Consider the following 20,199-nt stretch of genomic DNA (forward strand, 5'->3'; position numbering starts at 1 on the left):
GACACAGGGCAGTAAATGCCATCGTAGTAGGACTCAGATGTTGCATGGTGCTCTTTACCTTCTGAGCCCCGCCACATGCTCAAACAGCAGTTTATCTCCACAAATGGGGTATTGCCGTATTCAGGAGAAATTGCGTAACAAACTTTGGGTGCTGTTTCTCCTTTAACCCCTTGTGAAAATTATGAATTTGGGGCTAAAGCAACATTTTCTTTGAAAAAAATCGAAATTTTATTATTTTACTGCCCAGTGTATGAAACACCTGTGGGGTCAAACTGCTCACTACACCACTTTAAAAATTCCTTGAGGGGTGTAGTTTCCCAAATGGAGTCACTTTTGGGGGGTTTCCACTGCACTGGTACCTTTACAAATGCGACATGGTGCAGAGAAATCAATCCAGCACTCCAAAAGCTAAATGGCGTGCCTTCCCTTCCGAGTTCTGCCGCTTGCCCAAACAGCAGTTTATGACCACAAGTTTGGTATTTACGTACTCTGAAGAAGTTGCTTTACGAATGTTGGGTTGCTTTTCCTCATTTATTTGTTGAAAAAAATAAAAATTTAGAGGTAAAGCTACATCTTATTGGAAAATAATGTAATTTTTATTTCACTGCTCAATTCTAATGAAATCTATGAAACACCTGTGGGGTCAAAATGCTCATTACACCCCTAGATGAATTCCTCAAGGGGTGTAGTTTTCTAAATGGAGTCACTTTTGGGGGGTTTCCACTGTACTGGTACCTTAGGAGCTTTACAAATGCGACATGGCGCAGAGAAATGAATCCAGCAAAATCAGTGCTCCAAAAGCTAAATGGCGTGCCTTCCCTTCCGAGTCCTGCCACTTGCCCAAACAGCAGTTTATGACCACATGTTTGGTATTTCCGTACTCTGGAGAAGTTGCTTTACGAATGTTGGGGTGCTTTTCCTCATTTATTTGTTGAAAAAAATAAAAATTTTGAAGTAAAGCTACATCTTATTGGAAAATAATGTAATTTTTCATTTTCACTGCTCAGTTCTAATAAAATCTATGAAACACCTGTGGGGTCAAAATGCTCACTACACCCCTAGATGAATTCCTCAAAGGGTGTAGTTTCCTAAATGGAGTCACTTTTGTGGGGTTTCCTTTGTTTCGGCACCACAAGACCTCTTCTAACCTGACATGGTGCCTGAAAAATAATCTAAGAAAAGGAAGGCCCAAAAATCCTCTAGGTACTCCTTTGATTCTGGGTCTTTTGTTTCAGTCCAGTAGCGCACTAGGGCCACATGTGGGATATTTCTAAAAACTTCAGAATCAGGGCAATAAATATTCAGTTGTGTTTCTCTGGTAAAAACCTTCAGTATTACAGGAAAAATTGATTAAAATGTAATTTCTGCAAAAAAAAATTACATTTGCAAATTTCCCTTCCACATTGCTTTAATTCCTGTGAAATGCATAAAGGGTTAAGAAACTTTCTAAATGATGTTTTGAATACTTTAAGGGGTGCAGTTTTTAAAATGGGGTGATTTGTGGGGGTTCCTCATATATAAGGCCCTCAAAGCCACTTCAAAACTGAACTGGTCCCTAAAAAAATAGGCTTTTGAAATTTTCTTGAAGATTTGAGAAATTGCTGCTAAACTTATAAGCCTTGTAACGTCCTAAAAAAATAAAAGGATGTTCAAAAAACGATGCCAATCTAAAGTAGACATATGGGAAATGTTAGCTAGTTACTATTTTGTGTGGTATAACTATGTGTCTTACAAGCAGATACATTTGAATTTAGAAAATGCAAATTTTCTCTAAATTTTGGTATTTTTCACACAAAAATATTGAATATATTGACCAAATTTTTTCACTAACTTAAAGTACAATATGTCACGAGAAAACAATCTCAGAATCGCTTGGATAGGTAAAAGAATTCCCAAGTTATTACCACATATAGTAACACACGTCAGATTTGAAAAATGAGGCTGTGTCATTTGGTCCAAAAGTGGCTGGGTCCTGAAGGGGTTAAATACATTTTAATTTAATATTTTCTGTGTCCTCAAGATCCACGCGTTGCAGCATTCCCCAATTCGAGAGGGACCTATTCACTCTGAGCATTCTAGTTCTAAATAGAATGACAGAAATACAGTGAAGACGGACACAGGCAGATCAATAAGAGAAATGGAGCAGGGGATGTATTAAATCTTAATTCCACTGCAGAATAATATGTAATTTATTGAAAAGTTGGGTGACAGCCTGTATGGGCACTATAATGGCTGCCACCTTTGAAGAAAATACTTCCCCAAGAGCATGACCCATGGTGGCTGCAAACCTCTGACTGCATACACAAACAAATATTCAGTAATTAGGTTTAGTGTTTACAGGAGGCTTTTTCTCATACCTTGATGTGGTCCATCATAAGCTGCTTCTGGGCGTAAAGGAGGGAACAGTCTGGACACTTAAATACGGAAACTTTCTGGTGCTCGAGATGCTGGTCGAAGTGACGATAGAGCAGCGGCTGCATCGTGAACACGGTGTCACACATGGAGCATTTGTAGATAATTCTGGAAGAAACAGTAGGAACAGTCTAGATAATTGCACTTGCTGACAGACATCCCTTAGAGAATCATTCAGGAAAAACATGTTAAATAAAAGGTCTAATAAACTTTGAATGTACAGAGACGGAAGCCAAGCAACTGTTGGGGGCTCAGTATTTATTTTTCTTCCAAATAAATTATGTGAACATGCAGGAGGTCTCTCCTTCACAAGTACCTCAGTGGAAAAAGCCGCTGAAAAGAATGGTGGCCACAAATTCTGGGCCCTCCTGTCCTGGAGCAGAAGTGGTGGTGTGTGGCTTGGCTTGAACCAAGTAAGAGATGTATTTAGAATCTATGTGAGCCTTCCTCCTTTATGTAGGACTCTGCTTCCTGGAACCGATACATTGATGACGTCTCTAGACTATATGCAAAAATGTAAGACACTCTACTGGATGGTAGTTTTATAAAGTGAAGCTCCACCTATAAATAACAATAGCTTCACAGTCAGAAAATATAAAATCTAGCATTTTTGTAATGTATTTTATTGCCTTTTTTTATGCAGAAAAATCAGTTGCTAGCTGGAAACAGTCAACAATCGGTTGTCGATGGATATAATCTTATTTTTATCACTTTTTAAAAGGCAGTTTTCACACATTCCATTTTTGCAGCAGTTTTGGATGGCATGCCTTACATGGCCGACGTAGCCTGAGCCAAATGGTTTCAGCAATTTTGCATCCCAGGAGAACATAAAGTACTGTGAGGCTGCTCGCCCATGACATACCCTCAATACAACATATGAGACATTAAAAGGTCCATTGTTGTGTCAGTTACCACTATAACATTCATGAGATACCATTTGCCTTGGGTATTATCATTTAATGGGAAATTATTTCATGGTTAAACGCAAGGAAGAAGTTAGTTGAAATTGGGCGTGGCACTACCAGTCCCAGTATGACTCCCAGTGCCCATGACCAGAGCATGGAGAAAGAATTAGCCTTTATTTAGTATGCCCTGTATTTTTGTAAAACTTTACCAAGATGAAAGTGGCACTTTACAGAATATCTCCACCCAGTGGCGTATCTATAGGGGGTGCAGATGTGGCAGTCACACCTGGGCTCTGCTGTGGGGACTAGTTATACATTTTGAATTGGGGCCCTAGAGTTTTCAATTACATGTCTCCAGCTAAATGTTTAGAAAAATCAAATTAATACTGCAAGCACAGATGTAGACTGAGATGGCATGACTGCTGCCAAGATGGTTTTTCCACCCTCAGCTGACAGACAGCACATTAAGTTTCTAACATTAAGCTAGAAAACCTATAGTATATACCACCAAAATAAAGCCCCGTTTCTGCTGAAAAAAAACCATACCAAATTTGGGGGAAGGGGTTAAGGACCTCTTCTTGCAGTCATTTAACCCCTTATAGGCACAGTCAAAGTCATAACTTTTTTATTTTTCTATCGACTATGGCCCCATGCACACGACCGTGCCCGCAATCACGGGATTGCGGGCACAGCCGGCCGCCGACTGCCACCCGCACTTTCGGCCCGTGCTCCCATACAAAGTATGGGAGCACGGCCCGCAAAATGAAAAAGAATGGACATGTTCTATAATTTTCGGAACATTTCTACGGCACGGACACCCACCCGTAGTGCTACGGAAAGGTGTCCACGTTCAATGAAAGTGAATGGGCCCATTTTTACGGACCACAATTGCAGTCCGCAAAAACTGAGGTTTTTACGGGCGTGTCCATGGGGCCTTAGTTGTATGAGGGCTTGTTTATTTGCGGGACAGGGTGTATTTTTATCAGATCATATAATGTACTGGGAAACTGAAAAAAAAAAACAAAAAAAACCTTGTGGGGTGGAATGGGAAAAAACGGATTCCTCCATTGTTCTTTGGGTCTCATTTTTACGGTGTTCACTGTGCATTAAAAACAACATGTTAACTTTATTTCGCGAGTCAATACGATTACGGCAATACCAAATTTCTATTGTTTGTTTCATGATGTACTATTACAAAGAAAAAAACTATTTAAAAAAATGTTTTGTGTCGCCATATTCTGAGACCCATAACTTTTATTGGTATTAAAATTATACTGGGGTAGCGCACGTGCAACGTAACGGTACGTTAGATGTCACTAAATGGTTAATAAGAACTTTTATGGTTTCCCTCAGCAGATAAAATTCTGTTCTGGTTATGTGATGAACACATAGGTGCACGCCTCATTACAAGACACAGCTCTGATGCACATACTGTAACTGTAACGAGCCGTGCACCTGTGTCCATCACATGACCATGGACAGAATTTTATCCCATGGAAGTGAACAATGAATGTTCCTATTGAATGAAACCAAGCAGAGATCTTGAAAACCATGAGGATGTGCTGCAGAAAGTATATTGGAAAATGTTATAATTTTTCAATATACAGAAGAATAACCTGAAACTGGTATACAGAGGTGTCCTTCCGTACCTTTCCTCTTATAGCAACATATCATGAGACGTGTGAGACGAGGTGACCAGCTTTAAAAGAAAAACATGATTTTGCGATACTCTGTCACGAGATGGCTATGATTTATGTGTCTATGTATGGCCACCTAGTGGTTGTGATGTGAATTGCAGCCTGTCAAGGATTTTGCTAGCAAGTCGCGATATTGTATTGAATTGGTTTCATGAGAAAAAGGAGACTATAAACAAATTCAAGCTAAGGTAAGGGAGTCCACATGTGTACCCATTAAAATGAATGACCCCTTTAAAAATAGTTTGCTTAGTAAAGCTCCAAAGTTCGTCTTGTATGTAATTACGGTGAAACACAGAATAATACCTATTTATATCTCGGTTAAAAGCAAAACAATGTCTTCGCCCCCTGAAGTAAGCAATATGATGTTTTTCACTAAATCCACTTGTGTTCTTTCTATCTTGAGCATTTTCTTAAGAGTTTTGCATTTTTTATAAGGAGAGAGAAACCATTAATGATAGATGAGCACCTCCCCCACAGTTCCTCATATAACCTGGCTGAGGAAAACAAGGATAAAGCAGTGGGAGAGTCTACAAAGTCTTTCTAATGTTGTCTACCTAAATCCTCGGTGAATGCCATGGGTCCATGAAAACAAACCCGATAAGGAGAATAACAGCAAATTACTGTCACCCGCCTGTCAAAGCAGATACAAGAAAACTTATAGGACTTCTAAAACCTTTCCAATGACTTTAGCGTCTTGTCACTAAATTCCTGCCTCTCAGTTTCGTTGTCTGTTAGACAGGTTGAGTCAAAAGTGAGGAACCACCAAATCATCTTAAAAAGGAAAACTCCTACGTTTACCAGTTTCCAGCTGAAAGCTGATTCATTTCTTTATATATTTTCATAGCTGTCGGAGTTCTGTTTTTCTGATACAGAGCTTCAAGTCTTTCGGCATAGACATAGAATTAAAATACAACATTCTGGCTGCCTGCAGCCTCCACTAGGGGGAGTGTAGGAGCTTACTGCATACTGTTTATACAGTGAACTCAATAATAAAATAGTATGCAGTAAGTGTCCTCTAGTGGTGACTGCAGGTAGCCAGCATTTTATCTTTCAAATCAATATCTATGCAGGGGACTTAGAGTTCTGTATCACAAAAATACAGCTCAGACCGCTATAAAGATATATTAACCCCATGGCGAAATGTGACATACATGTACGTACGTACGTACGTACGTACGTACGTACGTACGTACGTACGTACGTACGTGAGAGCTGCCAAGTTGGATAGTGGAGTGGGCTCACAGGCTAAGCCTGCTCCATACTTTAGTGGGTGTTGGCTGTAACATACAGCTGAGAGCTCACTGCATTTGCCGGGATCGGAGATATCTTTGATCCCGGTCTTTTAACTACCCAGATGCCACGGTCAATAGCAACTGCAGCATCTTAGCCATTAGAAAGAGAGGGCAGTCCCCTCTGACAGCCCATTGGCCCCCTGCGATGCAATCGCGGGGTGCTGATGGTTGCCATGACAGTCTGGGGACTCAATGAAGGCCCCCAGGTCTGCCATCTTAATGTTCCTATTGGGGTCCTGCCTCTGGCCAGTAAAAAATACGTAAGTGTTGCAGTATATTGTGCAAGAAATCCAACGTTCAATTCCCCTAGGGGGACAAAAAAAAAGTAAAACAAAAAATGTACAAAAAAAATATTAAAAGTTAAAAAACTCCCCTTATCCCATTTTTTATTCTATAGTAATGTAAAACAATAAAAATTAAAATAATTGGTATCGCTGCAACTGTAAAAGTCCAAATTATTCTAATATAATTTTATTAAACCCCCACGGTAAACGCTGTAAAAAAAATAAATAAAGAATGTTAGATTTACTGTTTTTTGGTCACCATCTCCAACAAAAAAATGAAATAAAAAAAAGTGATCAAAAAGTCTTATATACTGTAAAGCCCTGTTCACACAAAGTTTTTTGCCGCGGCAAAAAATGTCCGAAATTGACTCACATTGATTTCAAATGGGAGGTGGAGGTGTTTTTTTACCGCCAGCAAAAAAACAAACACTCGTGGGAAAAAGAAGCGACATGCCCTATTTTGAGGTGTTTTTTTCCTCAAAAACCCCATTGAAATCAATGGGAGACGGAAATAAACGCGTTTTTTTTGCCGCGATTTGACGAGTTTTTTTGCCAAAAACCGCTCGTGGTTATTCCATCTTTCCGTTGAAGAGATCGCTAAAAAAAAGCCTTAAAAAAAAAAAAAAAACGCGGCAAAAAAAATGCGTCAAAATTTGCGGCAAGAAACGAGTGTGGTGCAAAACCACTTAAAAAAACCGGAGCTGATTTTTCCAGGCAGAATTTTCTTCCTGCAAAAAACTGCGTGGACAGGGCCTAAAACAGCACCAATAAAAACTACAGCTCGTCCTGCAAAAATAAGCCCTCATAGGCTGGGTTCACACAGAGTTTTTTGACAAATTTTTTGACGAGGAAACTGCACCACAAAACTCATCAAAAACGGCCCGAAAATGCCCCATCTTCAGGCGTTTACGCCTCTGACCTCCCATTGACATTAATGGGAGGCAGAGAAAGCGTATTTCGCAGAGTTTTATGCCCGCGGCGCTCAATGGCCGCAGGCGAAAAACGGCACAAAAAAAAAATCGGCGTGCGTGGAGAGGAAAATCTGCCTCAAACTTCCAAACTAAATTTTTAGGCAGAATTTCCACCTGCAAAAAACTCTGTGTGAACCCAGCCATATCGCACAATCGACAGAAAAAAAAGTTTTTGGACTCTCAGAATATGGAAACACAAAACAATTTGTTTTTTACCAAATATTTTTTTAATTGTAAAAGTAGTAAAACATAAAACAAACTATATGAACTTGGCATCGTCGTAATTGTATCGAAATAAACTTAACATGTTTTTATCGCTCGGTAGACACACTAAAAACTGAACCCAAAACTCAATGTTTTTTTCCCATTTCACCCTACAATTTTTTTTTCAGTTTCCCAGTACATTATATGGGTCTATTGAAAACTGCAACCCATCCTGCAAAAAACAAGCCCTCATACGGCTAGGACGACAAAAAGAAAAAAAATTATGGAATGTGGGGGGAAAAGAGAAAATGACAAAAATGAAAATGTGCTGCATCTTCAAAGCGCTAAAAAATTGATCAGAGCAGAATGGTGTTCCTTAAAAACAACATGAAGCTAAAAAGGTGGAGATTAAGGCCCCATGCACACGAACGTGCTTTTGCGGCCGCAATTCCCCCGAAAATCCACGGGAGAATTGCGGTCCCATTCATTCCTATGGGCCCATGCACATACCATGTGGTTTTCACGGTCCGTGCATGGCCCATGTCTTATTACGGCCGTGTTCTGCGGTTACAGGCTCAAAGGAAATAATGGACGTGGCCATGTGCACGGCCCGCAATTTGCAGGCGGCTCGCGGATGACACTCCGCGGCCGGCCGACCCGAAAATCACGGCCGTCTACGTGGCTACGGTCGTGTGCATAAGGCCTAACTTTATGCGGACAAGCAGACCTATCCAGGGGAAAACAGGATTTTTAAAGGGGGATTCCAAGTGTGTTGGAGATGACAAAATGCCCCCTAATTTTATTCATTTTGGCAATTTTCTTAATGCAGTCCATCACACATCAGGTGGTTTAGGGGTTAGTATTAGTTTTCTTGTAATGTTCCTAGTGGCCTCAAGTAATTCAGAGGTTAATACCCAATGTCTATGTTGGTCTAGGAAGATGAATGAGTTTATATGGTTATGCATTATTCATGGTGGTCTAGGGTAGTTTTATGTTAAAGGCGTTTTCCCATAATCAATATTTATCACCTATCCACAGCATAGGTGATTAATATGTGATCAGTGGGTTATCCGACCACTGGGAGCCATGCCGATCACGAGAATTGGCTTACCTTACCATTAGGAATGGAGTGGTACTGCGCATGCTCGGCCAACGACCTATTAATTTCTATCGGGTTGCTGAAGATCGCGCTAGGCATCCCCTTAGAAATAAATGGAGCAGTGGTCGAACATGTGCAGTACCGCTCCATTCCTATGGGGCTCCCAGGAATAACAAGGTAAGACCGTTATCTTGATTGGTGAAGGTCCCAGTAGGGGACCCCCACCGATCAAATATTTATCACCTATACTGTGGAAAACCCCTTTAATATCTCATAGTCCTGGAAGTCTAGGGTGGTTAATCTAATAATTTGGGGGGTTTAATATGGTGAAGGAGCTAATGATAGGGCAGTCTAGGGTAACAAAGCGTACCGATAATTTCGTTTTATGTTATCTAAATAGGTCTCTATCACAGTGACCAAAAGAAACAGTTGCATGCCAAGTTCAGCTCTGCTACATGTTTAGGTTTGCATAGTTCAGAGAAAAAAGATGCACAATACATACTTGGGTTCTCCTATCTTCACCCCTGGGTGCTGAGTGTACGCATGAGAGTGGGTGCTGGGAGCCGATTTAAATGCCATCGGACAGATAGGACATTTGTAGAACACTTCACAATGGGAGCCTTGAATGTGACACTTCAGTGCAGCGATCTCTGAATACACCACATTGCAATGAATACACCTGAAAAGAAAACAGTAAACATAAAAGAAAAAAATTACTGTAAAGATAGATGTGGGTTTTTATTGTTATTTTTTAGATAAAATACACACCTTTCCATCTGGATCCCTTAAACTTAAATTTTTTAATCAGTTGAGTTTTATATAATCAGGCCATTTGGACACCCTCCGCTCCTCCTTCCTTAACCATAATGGAGGCTGTCTATGTATTACATTGTTGGCCATTTATTTGGACACTTGGTGAAACTCTTTTAATGGCTGGATAGCATTTTTAACACCTTGACAGAAGAGGACCATTCCAATATTACCATTTAGTAGAGATTTTTTTTTTTGTAGGCTCTTTATTACGTTCTTTTTATGCTCTTTTAAACTTGTGTATCCTGCTTTCTGCAATAGAACGGCCGGAGCTGAGCCCCCTGCGTAAGACTAGGCCACATGACCAGGTGAAACCGGAAGGGGAGGAGCTTGCGACACGAGGTGGACAGGCAGCGCTCTGGTTTGAGCGCCAGTCTGTCCGGAAACACAGTGAGGAACAGTTGTCTCCTCTGCTCTCTCCGTCCTCCGGCTTCCCCCGTGTCTCCATGGACATCCAGGTAATCCTGGATCAGCTGCGTTCTATTGCCGGCGAGCGTAGGTCCGATTGGCTAAGGACCCAGCTCGCCGGTCTAGTCGATGGCCCGGCTGGGCCTGGCTCACCCGGTCCTGCGGGTGGGCCTGTTAGTGATTTGGAGGCAGGGGAGGAGGAGATTGCGGGGGGATCGCAGGATTGCGTTCCCCAGGGCGGGCGGCAGAGTCGGTCGAGGAGGGCGTAGCCGCCATCCCATTTGAGCCCGGCTGTTACTCCCCGGGTCCGGCACAGGGTTGGGAGCCCCTCCAGGGTCCCTGGAGACCGGAGGGCTGGGCGCCTCACCTGCAGGCCACAGGCCCCGGTCTGGCAGGAATCCCGCTTCCCGGCCAGATCCATCGACACCAGGTGGTTCGGTCCCCATGAGGCGGGGGACGCCACCTGGCTCTAGGTCAGTCTCTCCTGGATCGGTGTTGGGCCGGCCTGGCGATGGTCCAGTCGGGCGGCCCACCTGTGCACAAGATGGACGTCCTAATACTGGGAGGCGGCCACGGTCGTTGGTCGTGCGGGGTATCGGCGGCAGGCGGCGTCCCGCTGGCTGTGTGTCGGATGCTCGTCGGCCTTCCAGGGCTTTGACGGCGGTGGAGATCTTGCCTGGGGTGGAGGGTAACATGAGTTGCCCTCCAGGTTCGTCGGGTGCGGTTGGATGATAGGGCCAAGGGGAGGTGTATGTTTGTTTTGAGGAGCCGTTGGGGGCTCATTTAAAATCGGAAGTTAAGGAAAAGATATGGAAGGATTAGTATGTAGAGATCCCCTTGGAGAAGTTCAACCTAGATAAGGCCAAGCGGATTGAGTGCAAAAAGGATGAAGAGGAGAAACGGAGGTATCGGCTGATACCTCAGACGTTTCCTAATTGGTTGCAGGCGTTTGCCATCTTGACGAGTGTGTTTGGGGAGAAGGCGCCAGATAATTGCTCGGGCCTTTTTTGCTATATGGATGCCATTGGGGAGGCTTATAGGGTGTATGGGGGAATGACGTGGCTTAGGTATGATGAGCAGTTCCGGCAAAGGAAGGCGGTTTGCCCGAATATACGGTGGGACCAGAAGGATATTGAGTTGTGGTTGAGGGTTATGGCAGCGATGCGTTTTGGGAGGGAGTCCTCTCCAGGGGCGGCCGGGGGGTGCGGCCAGTATAGTCAGTAGGGGACTGGGGGACAGTCATGTACTTCCTCAGGGGGTAGGTCGGGGCTTTTTTAACAATTCAATGAGGGTCAGTGTAAATTTGGAGCAGGCTGCAAATTTAAACACTCCTGTTCGGTCTGTAGCGGGGCATCCCATGGCGCGTCAAGATGTTTTAAGAAAGGAAAGGTGAGAGGAAGCACAGCAGGTAGCCATGGGATTGATGCCGGTGAAGTTGGGAGAGATGCTGCCGTATCTAAATAGGTACCCGGATAGGGAGAAGGCGAGTTTGTTGGAGGGGGTTTTCGGGTCGGTTTCCGAATCCCCCCCCCTTCTCATGTTTTCCCTTTTTGGTTACATAATTTAAAATCTGCGCGGGTTTACCCGACTGTTGTGCCGAGAAATTGAGTAAGGCAGTGCGGCTGGCGGGTCCTTTTTTGTCCCCTCCTTTCGTTGACACGGTAGTCTCCCCATTGGGTGTCGTGCCTAAGAAAGAGCCCAATAAGTTTCGGTTAATACATCATTTGTCGCATCCGAGGGGGGGTTCGGTGAATGATGGGATTGATCCAGCGCTTTGTTCTGTTGTTTATACGTCCTTTGACGCGACGGTTGAGTGGGTTCAGCAGTATGGTCGGGGAGCTCTCATGGCGAAAATGGACGTGGAGTCAGCTTTTCGTTTGCTTCCAGTGCAACCCGAGAGTGTTCGGTTATTGGGCTGTTACTGGAAGGGTCCGTTTTTTGTGGACAGATGTCTTCCGATGAGCTGCTCCATTTCCTGCGCCTATTTTGAAGCCTTCAGTTCATTCTTGGAATGGATGATTTGTGAGGTGGCGGGTGTTGCCTCCGTCATCCATTACTTGGAAGATTTCCTTTGCGTGGGGCCGGTGGGCTCACCTGTTTGCGGGAACTTGTTGGCAACGGCAGAGTGGGTGGCTGGTCGTTTTGCAGTGCCCCTTGCGCCTGACAAGACGGAGGGTCCGAGGTCGCTTCTAGTGTTTTGGGGAATCACGATAGATTCCGAGAGCATGGAATGCAGGCTCCCCCAGGACAAATTTGAAGATTTGAAGTTGCTAGTAGGCAGGGCGTGCCACCTGAGGAAGATTAAGTTGCAGGACTTGCAATCTCTCCTGGGGAAGCTTGACTTCGCTTGCCGCATCATGCCTATGGGGAGGGTTTTCTGTAGGCGTTTGGCGAGGGCTACGGCGGGAGTGAAGGCCCCACATCATTTTATTCGGTTGGGGGAGGAACAACGGGAGGATCTGAGAGTGTGGTGTGACTTCCTGGGGCAGGTCGATTATCATGGTGGTTGAGAATGTTGATTGGGATTTGTTCACGGATGCTTCAGGGAGCGTGGGTTTCGGGGCCTATTGCGGGGGGCAGTGGTGTGTGGGTCAATGGCCTTTTAAGTGGGTGGAAGTGGGTTTAGTACGTAACCTGGCATTTTTGGAGTTGTTCCCTATTGTGGTGGCGGTGGCTATTTGGGGGGACAGGTTTAGGAATAAGAAGGTACGTTTCCATTGTGATAACATGGGGGTGGTGATGGCAATTAATAATGTTTCAGCGTCATCTCCCCCTGTTTCTTTGTTGAGACATTTGGTCCTACTTTGTCTGTCATTGAATGCTTGGGTTACAGCTGTTCACGTCCTGGGAGTGGATAACTCAATTGCGGATTCTCTTTTTTGCCTGCAGTGGGATCGGTTTCGGCAGTTGGTCCCAGAGGCAGATGCGATAGGGCTCACATGCCTTCAGCACTTGTGGGAGCTGGTTTAGAGGGAGCGAATCGACTGATCCGGTCTTCATTGGCTCCGGGGACGTGGACCGCTTATGAGACGGCCTGGCGCGAATGGGAGGCTTGGCTGGTTGTGTTGGATGGAGTGGTTTCTTATGAGGATCAAGTGGTGGCGTTGTTGACATTTTTGGGTCACGTGTCTGCTGCGGGCTGGTCGGTGGCAAAGGTTAATTGCTTTGTAGCAGCCCTAGCATTTGGTTTTAAATGGAGGCATTTATGGGACGCCACAAAGGAATTTTTGGTAGGCCAGGCTCTGAGGGGGTTTAGACGGCGGCGGCCGGTATAGTTTTGGCTATTGGAGAAATTGGGGATGGCAGCGAATGTTTTGTGCATGTCTGTGTATGAATCTGTGTTGTTTCAGTTGGCGTTCTCTTGGTGCGCTACGGGTAGGGGAATTGGTGTCACCCAGTGGGGTGCGGCCGGAGGGGTTGTTGACGGACGATGTGGTGCACTTGGGGGATCGGGTGGACTTTTGGACTCGTCGTTCCAAAACGGATCAGAGGGGGAGGGGGCGGCGAGTGGTATTGAGGAAGGTCGGGGGTTATGTGTCCGGTTCGCTCTTTGGAGGCTTATTTCGGGTATGGCCAGTTTAAGTAAGGGTGGGCCTTTGTTATGTCATGAAGATGGTAAGTTTTTGTGGAGGTATCAATTCACCATGGTGTTCCGCAAATGCTTGTCATGCGTGGGTCTGGATGAGAAGGCTTCTGTGCCGCATTCGTTTCGGATAGGGGCCGCCCTGGAGACGGTGGAGTGGGGTCTTGGGCCTGATACAGTGCGTCGTATAGGGAGGTGGGAGTGCCACCGGTTCAGGCTGTATGTTCGCCCCCATCTTGTGTGATCTTAGGGGAGGGGGAGTGTCGTTGCCGGGATGTTAGGTTTAGCTAGGAATGCGTGGGACAATGCTTCGGTGTCATAATTGCGTATATATTAACGGTTGCTGATTTTTTCTTTCAGATCCCTCCCAGTGTCTGGTTTGGATTTTTGGGTATTCCTATGTCCATTGGGGCGCGTTGCGGGCCGACATTCGTCCAGAAAGGCGGCAGCTGGGGTTTTCCAGGGAGACGGCTGTCGTGTGCTGGCTTGGTTTCTGTGGTATGTCTTGGGGGAGTGTTCTGCCTGAGTTTCATCACTGTGCGATGTTGGACCGTGCTCCTGATGTATTGGTTCTGCATATTGGGGGGAATGATCTGGGGGTGCGGCCGTTTCGGGAATTGATCCGGGACATAAAGTACGATCTCCTGTGGTTGTGGGTGGTTTTCCCTCGGGTGACTGTGGTGTGGTCGGAGATGGTGCATCGGCAAACGTGGAGATCGGTGGAGTTGGTGGGGGGTATTAACAGGGCTCGTGTGAAAGTGAACAGGGCTGTGTCTGCATTTGTGGTGCGGAATGGTGGAGTGTTCGTGAGACATTATGATTTTGAGGAAGGTACGGGCAATTTTTGGCTGGCTGATGGGGTGCATTTGACTGCGGTGGGAATTGCCCTGTGGGCATTACGTATTCAGGAGGGAATCGAATGTGCCATTTTGTTGAGGGGGAACTTGCATACTTGAGGTGGTCAAGGTATGCTCGTTGTGGTGGGTTTTGGGGGGTCCTTGGAGTTGGTTAAAATTGGTGGGGGAGGGATTCATACTGGTGATGGTCCCTCCCAGATTAAACATGGTGGGGGATCTGGCTTATATGGGCTCCTGCTGGGTGGGGTCTTGGCTAGCAAAATGGAAATGCTTCAGCCATCTGCGGTACGCACAGTGCCCCATAGCCTGTAGCAGGACGGCTGGGGGTAAAAAATACAGATATGGGCAGAATGGTGCCAGATCCTTCTTATTAGCTCCAAGAACCTTCCCAATTTTCCGTATGGGTGTATATGGGTTTCACGTGAATGATGTTTGTATGGGGGGTTTGCGTGGAATGGTTATTATGTTATGGTTATTTATTTGGTATTTGTTACTGGTATTAATGTGGTGTTTTTCTGTTTTTGTTAATAAAATGGCTGCTGTGGCCAATTCATTCCTGCTCTAAGTCTCAGTGTCACCATTTGGTGAAAGAAAGGTAAAGGGTAGCTTAAAGAGGCTCTGTCACCAGATTATAAATGCCCTATCTCCTACATAATCTTATCGGCGCTGTAATGTAGATAACAGCAGTGATTTTTATTTTGAAATACGATCATTTTTTAGCAAGTTATGAGCAATTTTAGATTAGTTTCTTAAAGAACAACTGGGCGTGCTTTTACTTTTGACCAAGTGGGTGTTGTAAAGAAGTGTATGAGGCCGACCAATCAGTGACCAGTCAGCGTCATACACTTCTCATTGTTCCAGCCCAGCATGATCCACAGCCCACACTGATTGTGCAGTGAAAGTAGCTGGGCTGGAACAATGAGAAGTGTATGAGACTGATTGGTCACCGATTGGTCGGCCTCATACACTCCTCTGTACAACACCCACTTGGTCAAAAGTAAAAACACGCCCAGTTGGTCTTTAAGAAACTAATCTAAAATTGCTCATAACTTGCTCAAAAATGATCGTTTTTCAAAATAAAAACCACTGCTGTTATCTAAATTCCAGCGCCGATCAGACTATGTAGGAGATAGGGCACTTATAATCTGGTGACAGAGCCTCTTTAAGGGAGTTGGGAATGTTACACGAAGTTAATGTTTAAGGGTTACAGAACCTTACTGTTTATCCCACGGTCATGTTTTCCTTGAGCAATGGACATTACGTTTTCTAAAAGAAAAGATGAACTTACCGGAAGCCGATCCTGCGGGTGTAGTGCAGGCAGTTCTTGGTGATGTGAGTCTGGAAATGTGCCGACCTACAGATGGCGCCACACTCAGGGCAGGTGAAGGGGGACTTGTGTTGATGGACGCGCTGATGACATGCAAAGCTGCACTGATTCGGAAGCAGCATCATACAAATGCTACATGTCTTCTATAAAAAGAAAAATGACACAAGACCTCACCGTTAAATTACATTAAAGTGGGGGCCCCAAGTGGTGGGGCAGGAGGACTAGTGATCAGGTGGGCATCACATGGGGTGGACTTACCCTTATTACCTCCCACCAGCACTATGATTGTTACATTCACCTGGCATATATATATATATATATATATATATATATATATATATATATATATATATATATATATATATAAAATCTTAAAGGGGTTTTCCAGGACTATAATATTGACTCACTATCCTTGGGATGGGCCGTCAATATTAGATCGGTGGGGGCCCAGCAATCAGCAGCAAGAAGAAGCGCCGCATCCCCTTCATTATTTATCAGGCACAATGCCGTATATTTGGTAGTGGCTGTGACTGGTATTGCAGCTCAGTCTCATTCACTTTTAAAGGGAATTTTACACTGGCAGATTATCGTGCAGACGAGCGTTATAGCGTTATATATAAAAGGCCCTTTACTCCGATCGCTCGTCCCCATCCATCATATCTTTTCGTTTTTTTAAAACGATACGACCAGCAGATGATCGTTCATCTGCTGATCGCTGCCCTGTTTACACAGGGCAATTATCGGCAACGAGCGTTACATGAATTCTCATCTGCCCGATAATCGCCCAGCGTAAAGGCACAGCTAGATAGGCCATCAATATTTTGCAACTTTCTAATATACTTTGCTTGCTGTCTAATATACTCTGTGCTTGCGGTCGGTGAATGGGATCATTCTTATTTACATCCAAAGATCAAAATCCTGTCCTCATCATGCCCAGCTGACGCAGGTGCATTACATTACAGGAAAGAGGCTTGATACACTGTAACGAGACATGCATCTGTTTTAGTAGAACATGATCAACCTCTGAATGTAAACAGGATTGTTCCCATTCACTGATGGAAAGCACAGATATTAAAATTGTTAGAGAATTCAAACACAGTATAATAGAAAGTTGTAGAAATTATCATTACACAATACAATAGTATGTTTAACCGAAATATCACTTGTGGCCAGCAGGTGGTGCAACTCCCATTCAGTTATATTTTAGTATTGCCGAGAACTACAAGAGACTTTCCGCCCATAGTATCCTCTTGGCTATATAAAATGTGTGTTCCTTAATTTATAATTTTGTATGATTATATCACCTCAGCGTCAAATCTCTAATATTCTGACTTATTATTAGGAACAAATTAATATGGAATCATTTTATTACATGTTGCACCAACAAGGAAACAGGTGGCTGCTGTAGATGGAAGTCATTCATCAGTGGACGGGTCTGTCATACCATTTACTAGAAAGTGCTGACTGGAAATACTTATGGACACAACTATGTTAAGTATAGCGCCAGCCGCGTAGACTCCAGACACAGTGGCCAAATAACACGTCACTTGCTGCAATATCACCATCACAGGAAAACAGCTTATAGTCAGTAAATCCTAAACTTTACAGAAGCAGAATACACCTAGAATTAGTATTACATATCTGATGAATCTGTGCTTATTTATCATCTTGCTGCCCCTCTCAGAATATGCCCACATAGGCATCTGACTCACATAATGCCCCTATTTGCATCTGCCTCAGTTAATGCCTCCAATAGAGCCTACTGCAGGTGATGACCCCATCGGCGGCTGCCTCAGGTGATGACCCCATCGGCGGCTGCCTCAAGTGATGACCCCATCGGCGGCTGCCTCAGGTGATGACCCCATCGGCGGCTGCCTCAGGTGATGACCCCATCGGCGGCTGCCTCAGGTGATGACCCCATCGGCGGCTGCCTCAGGTGATGACCCCATCGGCGGCTGCCTCAGGTGATGACCCCATCGGCGGCTGCCTCAGGTGATGACCCCATCGGCGGCTGCCTCAGGTGATGACCCCATCGGCGGCTGCCTCAGGTGATGACCCCATCGGCGGCTGCCTCAGGTGATGACCCCATCGGCGGCTGCCTCAGGTGATGACCCCATCGGCGGCTGCCTCTGGTGATGACCCCATCGGCGGCTGCCTCTGGTGATGACCCCATCGGCGGCTGCCTCTGGTGATGACCCCATCAGCGGTAGCCTGATGCCCCCATAAGCACCAACTCCCACTTATCTATTGAGATAACATACATGTTGAGCCGATCATGCGTATTTATGGCTGAACCAAGGTTGATAGAAGTTATTTCATGTCTATGATCTGCTTTAATGTATACGGTGAGGATGACCATTAGGGGAGATTCACACGAACGTTGCGTTTTTGCGCGCGCAAACAACGCAGCGTTTTGCGAGCGCAAAAACCATTTGACAGCTGCGTGTGTCATGCGTGTCTGATGCGCGGCTGCGTGATTTTCGCGCAGCCGGCATCATAGAGATGAGGCTTGTCAACGCCCGTCACTGTCCAAGGTGCTGAAAGAGCTAAATCTTTCAGCACCCTCGACAGTGAATGCCGAACACAACAGCGAAAAACCTGTAAAAAAAAAAGATAAAGTTCCTACTTACCGAGAACTTCCCGGCCGTTGCCTTGGTGACGCGTCCTTGGTGACGCGTCCTTGGTGACGCGCCTCTCTTGACATCGGGCCCCACCTCCCTGGATGACGCAGCAGTCCAAGTGACCGCTGCAGCCTGTGATTGGCTGCAGCCTGTGCTTGGCCTGTGATTGGCTGGAGCTGTCACTTGAACTGAAGTGTCATCCCGGGAGGTCGGACTGCAGGAAGGAGACAGGAGTAATCGGTAAGTTAGAACTTCGTTTTTTTTTTACAGGTTAATGTATTTTGGGATCGCAAGTCACTGTCCATGGTGCTGAAACAGTTTAACTCTTTCAGCACCATGGACAGTGACTATCTCCTGACGTCGCGTACCGATAATTTTTTTGCCGGGATCGGCCAAAACGAGTTTGGCCGAACCCGGTGAAGTTCGGTACGCTTGTCCGGCTTCGCTCATCGCAAAGACACTCCGTTTGGATGTTCGGAAACAGAAAAGCACGTGGTGCTTTTCGGTTTTCATTCATCCTTTTCACTGCTGTTGCGCGAATCACGCTCGTCCCACGGAAGTGCTTCCGTGTGGTGCGCGTGATTTTCACGCACCCATTGACTTCAATGGGTGCGTGATGCGCGAAATACGCAGAGTTATTGAACCTGTCGCGCTTTTTGCGCAGCAGACAAACGCTGCGCAAAAAGCACGGACTGTCTGTACTGCCCCATAGACTTGTATTGGTCCATGCGTGCCGCGTGAAAACCACGCGGCCCGCACGGACCGAATACACGCTCGTGTGAATCCCCCCTTAATGTTGGCTAGCAACCACTTCACTTCCTATCTAGCTGACCACTATGAGAGGGAATGTCCCATGACAAACTTTTGTCCTTTTATTTTCTATCAAAGAGATATTAAAAAGTATAATATGAGGGGTTCCTCTGGGACCCTACCATTACCTGTCCTTATCCCCGTTTTCAGCCAGAGTATTGGCTGCACTTTAGAAGCCAGTCTCCATAGAAATTACTGGGACTATCAAAAACAGATGAAAGTGAACACTCTCCACTCTAGCACCGCCTGTTATATATAATGTGATGGCCTGTATAACAGTCTGAACACATTTCTTTATGGTAAGTGGAAATTCAGAATCCCTCACGCCATGTGCTATGTATAATACATATACACTGTGCCAGGGGCAGACGGATTGTGATCTAGGACCCCGGGTATGAAAAGGTCATGGAACCTTATGTAACCACTATCCATACACTTGGTTTGCGCTAATAACTTCCTTTTGAGGATCGCTAATCACTTGCATTTTCTTAATAGACCCTGTACCATGTCCTAACTAAGGGGCCATGGCCCTGAGGCACTGCTATAATGCCCAAATCTCAGGGTATAGCTATAGGGGATGCAGAGGTAGCAGTTGCGCGAGGCCCTGGTGCCAGAGGGACCCTATGAACATCAGTTTTCTAAATGGTACATATACATCACCCATCTATTATACACAGAACAAGGTGAGAGTTGACCGTAAATGAGAAGTGGGTTTCAGGTAACACAAAAAGCATAAACAGAACCACTTGGGCAGTCTGTGTTTTGCCATCCAGCACAACAGGCACGGTGCTGTACAAGAGACTGCACTTCAATGCTACACAGACTTGTATTAGGTTCCGCAAAGAACACAAAGCAAATGGGGTGGACTTTAAAGAATATGCGTCATCTACGTCAACTATATTGTTGGTTTAACCAAAAT

At 45.1% G+C, this 20,199-nt stretch overlaps 1 protein-coding gene across 3 annotated transcripts in view; it reads right to left on the reverse strand.

Annotated features, from left to right (window-relative positions):
- Positions 1-20,199, reverse strand: part of ZNF532 (zinc finger protein 532) — a 66,357-nt gene that overhangs the window by 17,132 nt on the left and 29,026 nt on the right. For all 3 annotated transcript variants that reach the window (XM_075841067.1, XM_075841072.1, XM_075841080.1), the window contains 3 exons: positions 15,811-15,992; positions 9,367-9,543; positions 2,358-2,520 (listed from right to left, as the gene is read on the reverse strand). In XM_075841067.1, the coding sequence (XP_075697182.1) occupies positions 2,358-2,520; positions 9,367-9,543; positions 15,811-15,992 (522 nt within the window). The remainder of the gene's footprint in view (positions 1-2,357; positions 2,521-9,366; positions 9,544-15,810; positions 15,993-20,199) is intronic.

Source organism: Rhinoderma darwinii, chromosome 1 (genome assembly GCF_050947455.1).
Source record: "Rhinoderma darwinii isolate aRhiDar2 chromosome 1, aRhiDar2.hap1, whole genome shotgun sequence".
NCBI lineage: Eukaryota > Metazoa > Chordata > Amphibia > Anura > Rhinodermatidae > Rhinoderma > Rhinoderma darwinii.